The 9,959-nt window shown below is 35.9% G+C and overlaps 1 protein-coding gene across 1 annotated transcript in view; it reads left to right on the forward strand.

Moving 5' to 3' along the window:
• The first annotated feature begins 6,072 nt into the window (after positions 1-6,072).
• LOC108684440 (synaptic vesicle glycoprotein 2B-like) overlaps positions 6,073-9,959 on the forward strand; it is a 6,031-nt gene continuing 2,144 nt past the window's right edge. The window contains exons 1-9 of the mRNA XM_018188760.1: positions 6,073-6,158; positions 6,247-6,532; positions 8,181-8,328; positions 8,381-8,561; positions 8,675-8,996; positions 9,092-9,250; positions 9,330-9,418; positions 9,500-9,664; positions 9,755-9,877. Of these exons, the coding sequence (XP_018044249.1) occupies positions 6,073-6,158; positions 6,247-6,532; positions 8,181-8,328; positions 8,381-8,561; positions 8,675-8,996; positions 9,092-9,250; positions 9,330-9,418; positions 9,500-9,664; positions 9,755-9,877 (1,559 nt within the window). The remainder of the gene's footprint in view (positions 6,159-6,246; positions 6,533-8,180; positions 8,329-8,380; positions 8,562-8,674; positions 8,997-9,091; positions 9,251-9,329; positions 9,419-9,499; positions 9,665-9,754; positions 9,878-9,959) is intronic.

Consider the following 9,959-nt stretch of genomic DNA (forward strand, 5'->3'; position numbering starts at 1 on the left):
ATATATATATATATATATATTCACAATTAAGCAACGCGTTCAAAAATACAAATAATTTAAATATATTAAAATAATACATTTACAACATCCAAGAAATATAAGCACACTGTTACTTATCAAGTACATAAATCATTTTCATTAAATAAAATTTTCAAAAGTTATTGTACATGCTTTTTGATATTTTTAAGTACAAAATGAAATATAATATAATATTAATGAAATATAATATTTCCAAAATCACACGGAAAGCCTGTTCGAGTTTAGGAACCATCGCGTTATAGTTTTAATTATTGGACGCGTAATTATTGGACTAATGATTCGCAGGGGGAACTCCAATCGGGGCGAAGGCGCTACCAACGACTCGCGTCAGGCGTCGCGACGCAAATCGATACGCGGCACAGGCGGCGTGTCGACGGCAGTGTTTGCGGCGGCAGTTGTTTCCTTTACTATAAAAATGTTGCCGAGTTCGTTTTTCACGGGCTATTACCAAGAACAACCGGTACGTCCGTCATGCCCGCGGCACATTATCGCGATATAGAGATCACGCGAGATAAGTCTGCTTCCAACGGCAACGTTTTGCAATCTCGTTCATTCGGAAAGGCGCGTCACGACCGATTCACCGCACGGCGCCGCCTCTCGCTCCACCAAGAATCGATCCCCAACGAGAGAATACGGCGCGCGAAACGCGACAGGACGCGAGCTCGACATTCGGTGGTCCCTGTTGCGCCGTATCCTCCGATGAGGAGGAGCATTAATTCACGAGAAAAATTCCATTATATCTAAACGTACATTTACAACGGGAAGATACGTGGCCAAGTGTGTCCGAGTGTGATACTCGCCTCGCGGAAAATTTAACGTGGTATTTGAAGCTTCGTGGCGATCGCTCGTTGAGGTAGGTCGGCGCCGAAAACGACGAAAGGAGATACTACTTGTGTTGAAAGACAGAGACTCAATCGCTCCTCGAAATACTTAATATATGTTCCCTCGTCTCTTCTGTATCATCCATTATGTAAATATTAAGATTAAATCCCATCAAGACGTCGAAGTACTTGGACGGATTACCCAGCTGTCTACATACGGAATCGTTACGTAAAATTATATCACGCATTCGATTGCGTTCGCACTTGTGCTGCCGACGACATACGCTGACGTTATTGTAAGGACGGGAGTGCGAACGACTCTATGACGGACGATCGACGGCAGAGTGTTGGCGAGGAGGTGCGTCGCGTCGCACGCTGCTGAATTAAACAATAGTCTCCTACTATTTCATTCCTGAATTGGACTCATAAATGCCGAAGTCCTCACCGTTACGTTCAATGGCAATGCTCTTGATCGATAACCCGACGTTCTACGACAGTTAATCTCGACGAGAGCTGGCGCGCCCGATTTTCTCCATCCCGGTAAAGTCTGTGAACGGCATTATCATTGGGAAGGTGCAGTATTTCACGGCGACTCCCTATCAACCAGGTGAGTAATTTATGCATTGTGAGATAAGAGAGTCATAATAACCGACTCTAATAATATTAATTCGCGCCCGACTGCGATGACGACGTACATATATGCGTCTATTTTTCTCTAATTGTACTTTTTGTATCTTTCCTCATTTTTTTTTCTTTTATCTGCAAAAAAGAAAAAACAAACAAACGACATAAAAAAATAGACCGATCTCGAATAAAATTCGAATGATGGAATAAGAAAATAATAAATGTTATGAGGGAGCCAAGTTTGAATCTCGATGATTGTTTTGCGCAGTAAATTCTTTAAAGTATTTTAAAGCCTATTAATGCATCAATAACGTTAAATTACTTATCAATTTAATTTGTGATATTACATACTTCAGCTTCCATTTAGGAGTGTTTCAAAATCGACGCGCAATTTATTTGAATTGAAAATTGTAAATTTTACAATTGTAAGTGTAATTATGTGATTATAGTGATTACAGTAGTAAGAATGATAAGTCTCGATTGAATATGAAGAGAATTGTCATTAGTCAATTTTTACAAATATATCTACTTACAACGCTTACACAATTATAGAATGGACTTGAGATTCAAAAATATTCATAAGATTATCAAGATCCGTTTTGACCGGATATGACCTTCTTTGTGTTGAATAAATATTATATTACATTTAGAAAGTTATCTTGGTATTTCATTAATGTTGTAATAGCGCTGTCTGATGAAAAATTGCGCTGACATCAATACCACAACTGCGCTACTTTGTAAAACCGTTTGAACGCCTCAGATAACAGATTTCCTTTTATTTCGATCTGGTTTCCCGTTTACAAGTAATATTAATTTCAAATCGAAAGAAACAAGTTAGTAATTAATAGATATAATGCAATTCTTTCAACCGGTTTTGCGCGATAATTGGAATAAACTCGCACTTGTGTCCAAGAATAAGCTTTATAAATCGCGTGTCTCGCTTCTCTCTACGCATCGTCATTTGGCTCGTGTTCATCGGTCGTACTTATCTATGCATATCGCGTTGGTCCCACATGTGGTGCATATGTGTCGACAGCAGCCGAATACGGTGATAATGAGCATGCAATCGTACAAGTCCAGACAACTGCGCGTCGGCAAATACACGCAAGATCATCTCGCATTAATTAACTACGGAATGTTTTTCTTGTCTCATTGACATCATGATAAATTGACTTGTTGCAAATATAAATTGATACGTCATATCTCATAACATTCTTAAAATTGTTATCTAGATTCCTCCAAGGCGAACGTCTTCGAAAGTTGTATTCCTGCAATATGAAATAATAAAATGTTGCACTCGCATGTGTAATTATATGTCACAGACAAATTTCTGGCATGCAATTCGGAGCCAATCTCCTTAGCGAAAACATTGCAGGATGTCATTCGTCATTCGTCGAGACTTGCAATTTGCAACGTTGAATATTTTAGCAAGTAAATATCTCGAATAAAATTTCTGTCTAAATAAACACGTCCCAATATAAATCGGATGTCTGGTTTTGTTATTTGCATGTAAAGCATGTAAAGCGTTGAGAATTTAAACATCAAAGAAAAATCGACTCCAAAATATAGATACATCTAAGAGATCAATAAGAGATCAATAAGAGATCTGTTGCAATTATCCGGAACCAATTCGATTCTCTTTGAAATGTTGTTAAACAAAAATCCAAGCTACACATATTTTATTATATTTTATTATATATATCCAATTTGAAATTTATAAATACTGGCGCGCCCAAACAAAATTTTTTTACAGTCAAATATGAGAAGATAGAATACTTAAATTATTATTGGCATTATATTGAAAAAGTATTATTTAGTTGTAAATCATAAAACATTTTATTTAAATTATCTCAACTCAAAAAAAGAATAATATAATGGAATCTGTATTTTTGTATATTCAGGAGTTTTTTAACTTAAAAAAATTTTAACTTAAAAAAAAACATCAAAGATGCATTTCAGAAATATTAGAAATATAAATAACGTTTTGCTATAAATTTTTCAAAAAGAAGATTCTCAAGAGGAGACCCTTCTCTGTAGACTCGCCAGTACTCTCAAAGCTAACGCTTACATTTGATTCTATTTAATTATTTAAAAAAAAACAGTGAGAAGTGTTTCAGACAAAACTTTTATGGTTTTTATATACTTTATTTATTTTTATATACTTTATATACTATATTAAAATCTAATTATCCCCATTTCTCATTAATGCCCGTATTCATAGAGTCAGGCTTTATATTTAAGACTTCTTTAAATTTATCTTCAGATACTCTACGAATTATTTCATTGACTATTGAGCATCTAAAGATAAATTTAAGAAAGCCTTAAATACAAAATCTGACTATGAATGAGGCATAAATCGAATTTTCACGGATTGTGTATCTTTCAAGTCTCATATTGAGCCAATATAAAACCTGTCTCTCAGATTTTTGTGTTTAACAACATATTTTAAAAAGAATCTAGTCGGTTCCGGACAGTTCTCTGTGAGTAAAGTATTTCTCCTATAAGAGACGCTCTCGTGTGTAAAACCGAGTAAAGGCAAAACGCTAATGTCTAATGTCGATGACGGACGCTACTGTACGATTGCATTTCAGAAATAACTAACGGCGAGAAAATAGAGGACTGCGAAAAAGCGAGTCGCCGCGCGGCCGTGACTGTCGACGACATTGACAATCGCGAGGTTGACACGTGCATGTGTATACACACGGATGCGCACACGCTCAATTAACGTATGCTTGTGTTCGCGCTCGCGCTTGTATTGTTTGGAAAATGTGTACACGGGTTTACGCGCGCTATGGAACCGTATAATCGGATATTTCGGATCGATAAATCGGATATATATGCAGTCGTGCCTGTAACAAAGCGCCGACATATTTTGCGAAATGTACTAATTATAAACTACATACGCGAAAATTCCCGGAAATCGGAATACCGCTGTAACGTTAACGTACGCGTGCGAACTCCGAAAGAGCCAATATCGTTATAGAAACGGAATAGTACAATTTTAACACCTTTTTTGCGATCGTTGACGTAGTAGAGCGTCTTTTTGTACCTCGTAGCTGGGAACCGTTGACGTAATATTACACCTTTTTACGAGATAAAATTGATAAGGGCGAGCATTTGTTCTGCGGTCAACGAAGCATTAACGAGAAACTTTCTATAATATTAGGTGTAGTAAAAAGAAATCCATTATTTTTGCATGAAATTGAATGGAAAAATAATGGATCTCTTTTTACTACACCTAATAATATGCATTATTTTTTATTACAATTTTTTTTCCAAAACATTAGAAAATCTTTCTGTTCTTTCGCATAAATTCGCGCGAATCTATTCTACTTTTACATATTCTTTTTATCAAACTTTATGTATACCGGTATACTGAAAGTTGTGTAAAGTTCGATGCAGATCGATGAATTAGTATGTAAGGACACGCGAAAGAGAGAACTTTACGCGCGTTGTCGGCAAGTCTTGCACCAATTCAAGGAATTAGTCAGCCTTGGTAGGACATACAACCGCGTGTTTCAATGCGGGCTCACAAATGTTGAATTATAGCCACGAAAGTACAATAAGTGCACGCGAACGTTACTCCGGTTGCTTAGATGGTCGAGTAAGGTCAACATTAAGTCTGTAGATCCACCGTAGAATCCATAGTTTCCAAGAACACAATTTCGCATAAACTATCTGTAAAAAATACATAAAATTATTTACGAAAATATGTAAATCTATTTATAATTATTATTCAAACCAATTTTTCTTGAACATTATAATTCTTCGACTCCTGATTACTGTCGCGATATGTAAATATAACATGCATTTCTCTTCCGCAGCCATAAATATGTAAATTCATTTATCGTTGGCTCACAACCATGGACACAAAATAAAGTCGCGATGTTGAATATTTCACTTGTCACTATGACAAATATCGTGCACAATGAACCTTGGTCAGTGAACCGCGTTTATAGACAGAAACGTGACGCATGTCTTTCTATAAGCACGTGCAGCGCGTGACAAGCCATACAACTACAATACATGTATAAATCGAATAGATATTATTATTAAGACACAAAACTTAGGTCTTAATAGTATAATCAGTCAATACCGTAAAAATATTTAACAATGCTTCAGTGAGATACAATTATAATATAATTATTATATTAAATATATTGTCCGAGGATCATTTTTTACGCTGCGTTACGACGCAAAGTACCGCATTTAATGTTATATCGATAGCGTCAGTCAAACGAAGCGTCGTGAATAGAAATAAAAAGCAGCCACGAAAGTCACGATGACGCGGGCTCTCTATATGTATATATATATATATATATATGTACATAAAATAAAACAGCCTCCATCTCTGTGCTTCTATCGAAGAAAATTAGCTTATTCTAGCAAATTACTTACCGCTTCTAATTATTTCAACTTCCGGCTTGTCTTTCAAACGTCAATATTGATTCAATATTCCTACCTTTATCTCGGCTCGTTCATTTTATCTTATCTGTACTAATGCAGAACACAACGTATCAAGAAGCAATCTATCTGCCATAATTGTAGATATTACGATTTCAAGTTCAGTTCGCCAAGAATATCTAGAATGGAGATAGAGACACATTATAGCAAAACTACGATAGCTATTTGCCCTAAGAGACATGGGAAGTGTAATTATTGCGAGCAGTACCGGTAGGATACCGTCGGAGAATGGAATTAACAAAGCATTAACCGTTCAGTGTTCAGTCATTGTCTTATTATCCGTTAATCTCGCTTCCAGATGGTTTCTGGCAGTGATGCCCTCATCGGAGGAGGAAAGCCAGTGGCTTGTTGGCAGCGGGGGCGGCCTCGCACCCTCCGGCGGCAGTGCGACGAAAACGGGCGCCGGCGAGCGCGGCGTGAATACTAGATCTAGTCTCTACACCGAGGAGATGACGACGCAGCCGGCGAACGTCGCCACGGCTGGCGTAAACTCAGCCTCGGCCGATTCCGCGGAGCATGATCTGATCGACTCCACCGCGGATGCGACCCTCCTGGCGCAATTTCACGAAGACGCCATCAAGCAGGTGATACAACTTATGTTTCATTGCTTCGGAATGAAAAGAGAAGCTCTGAGAAGACTCATCATCGTTTTTTTCTAAGTTATAGTCCTATCTCATAAAAACAGGAATATTTTTTAAATATTGTATTTGTTCTTAGAAAAATTCTATACTCAATACTAGCCAATTTGATGCTCATACAGCACAGATCATTACAGCAATATTGCAATGTTTCAGTGCAGTAGAAGATAGAGAAATTAAAGAGATGAAAATAAAGAGGAAGAATGAAAAAAAGGAGAGTTAAGGAGGATAAAGAAATCAGTAAATAAAGAGAAAGGAAGAGAAGAGAAAGAGAAAATAATAAAAAGATTAGAAGAGAGTAGGATACTATAATAACATTGCAGCAATGTTATTGCAAGCTTCTGTGCTATACTGAGTATTGGTCAATTTAATATTGAAAAATGATTAATTACTTTAGTATTAAAAAACACTGAACAATAATTGGTGTTTTGTAATGAGAAACAAAGTGATCATTTCATCTTTGTTTAACATTGACAAACAACAAGAATAGACATTTCTAGCAAGGACACAATGCAATGAATCATTATATCCTTGTTTAATGTTGAACAAGGATATAATAATATATTGTGTTCTTGCTGGAGAAAATATAGTATCATGCTTCTCTTGTTGGAAAACAACTAGTTGCAATCAGTATCTTTAATCAAAACAAGTAATTAACTACCTTTCAGTATTAAATTTTTTCAATAAGGATGACAGCAAGTCTTTTAAACTCATAAAAAATAAAATTACCGACTGCCTATCTAACTCTCTCGTCGTAACTGCAGCGTATTTTCCTGACATAATTAACGCATCATTATCTCTGTATTCACGATAGTAGCCATGAGTCATTTCTGATTATTTCAAACGTGACGAAGTCAACCACTGAACCATTATCAAAACAAAGCGTATCCAAGTATCGATCAAGTTGCTCGATCATCGTGATCGAGAGTTGTCGCTCGATTGGCTCTGCCAACGTCGAGTACGATATAAAAATATACTAGGCAGAACAAAAACATAACCTAGACGAAATGGCGTCGTCGTTCGTTTACCCGAAGTGAATGATTTTGTTCTTACGAGTCGGAGCGTCTCTCCTTCTCTCTCTCTTTCTGCAAAAATGAGCGAAACTCTGGACGATTCGGTCGTCAAGGCAAAATACGTACCGCGCGAAGTACCGGGCTATTTGAAGGATTTCCCAGTAAATATTTTTTACTTGATGTTACGCATCGAAGGTTACATACGTTCCATGAAGCAAAGAGAAACTAATATATAAACAATATTTATTAAACAATATTTATTAAAAACATATTATGATATATTTATTGTTTATTTGTAATTCAAAAGAAGCATCTTTTTCAATTAACACTTAGAAGAATTATAGATCTATCTTTTTATAGCTGAAATTATATACATTCTTTGTTCTTAAACAGTGACATAAATAGGAAGGAATGTTCTATTCTGTACGATTCAGTGCAGTAGTAAAAAAACATGATATGTGGATTCTATATTTTTACTCATAAATGTTTGATATAAATGTTAACTTTATAATATCTCCAAAACACATGATAAGACTTCTACTGTATAAAATTGTATCAAGAAATGGAATGTAATGTTACAGGCTGGTGTTGGTTATTTCCAAATATTTGCTGCTTTCTGCACGGGTTTGAGTCTGGCTGCTGACACTGTTGAAATTTTTGTTGTACCATATATACTGCCAAGTGCAGAGGTTGAACTTTGCATCGAGGACAACGAGAAGGGATGGCTCGGTAAGTTGCTTTTGTACAAACTTCTTTTGCGATGCTAAACGTAATTTTTTAGGAAATATTACTCTCGTTGGCCTTGCCTTGGGTGGATTATTTTGGGGTGGTCTGGGAGATAGATTGGGAAGACGTAGATCCCTCTTCTCAGCCATGTCTGTGCACTCTCTGTTCAGTGGTGTTGCAACATTTATGCCCACTTATGGCACTTTTATGACTGCTAGATTTTGCTCTGCTCTTGGGTAAGTAATTTTTTTTTTATTCAAAGATTTAAATACATTCAGTATTTTTTTCAAACAAGAACTAAAGTAGTTAAATAATTATTATTATACAGATTTAATTTATCACATTACAGAGTAGGAGGAGCTGTACCTCTAGCATTCGTATATCTCGCAGAATGCTGCCCACAGTTAAGTAGAGGTCGCTGGACAGGTATACTCGTAGCAGCATGTGCACTCGGTGGTGTCTACGCAGCACTCTTGGCTTGGGCAGTGGTACCCACAACAGGAGAAATGGTTGTCCTGGAGAATAAGGAACACTTCAGTGCTTGGCATCGTTTCTTGTTATTATGTTGTCTGCCGGCGTTGTGCTCCACGTTCGGTCTTATCTTTCTACCAGAAAGTCCAAGGTATCTTATAGAAGCCGGGCGAGATGTAGAAGCAATGATGGTATATCAGGTAAAGATGTGTAATATAAATGATAAAATTAATTATTTGATAAATGATAAAATTAATTATTTAATATTCAAATTTATTAATAATTTATGTCTCAGAGGATATATAAGAAAAATAACGCCCGAAAAGGTGCAGCAGGTGCTCAATATCAACTTTCTGAACTTGAACTTCCGACCAAAAGACCACGTGGCTTGGCACCGCCATCTCCTAGCAATCACACTAGTGTTTTGGCAGATATAATATGTTCAATCGAAATGGTAAATATTTCTGAAAGACATTTTATTATGTAAAGATATATCTTAATTATAAAAGTTATAATTCATTCTTTGCCTGTAGTTCTGGAATTCTTTCCTGGAATTATTTGCGACGCCTCATTTACGAGTGACTTTGGTACTATTAATTATTTGGGCTACCGCTTCATTCAGGTAAATTTTAATTATCTAAAAGTTTTAGGTAATTACTATTAATCAAGAATTTTATAACTCACTCTATTTATATTTGTTCAGTATCTATGGTCTTATGATATGGTGTCCTGAATATCTGAAACTTTTACGAGCGACGGAATACGAGAATCATACCGAACACTATCATAAAGAGGAACACAATGGTACAACGTTTACTGGTTCTTGGGAAAATCGTCAGTACAAAGACTCTACATTTTCAAACTGCAAGTACGGATATTATTTCGAAATATGTACCAATACAAAAACTAACACTAATTATTTTTTTTCTATATAAATATAATTTCTAAATGTTTACAGATTTACTAAAATGATATTCAGTCATGTCGATTTTGACAATTGTACCTTCCAATCGGTAGAATTCAGTAGTATTAAGTCTAGCAAAACCCACTTTAGAGACAGTGTTATTATATATTCAAAGTAAGTATCATTTATATTCTAAATCTATACATATATTCTAAATTTTTTAATAAATATTTTGTATTCATCAATATGTATATATATA

Source organism: Atta colombica, unplaced genomic scaffold, assembly GCF_001594045.1.
Source record: "Atta colombica isolate Treedump-2 unplaced genomic scaffold, Acol1.0 scaffold134, whole genome shotgun sequence".
NCBI lineage: Eukaryota > Metazoa > Arthropoda > Insecta > Hymenoptera > Formicidae > Atta > Atta colombica.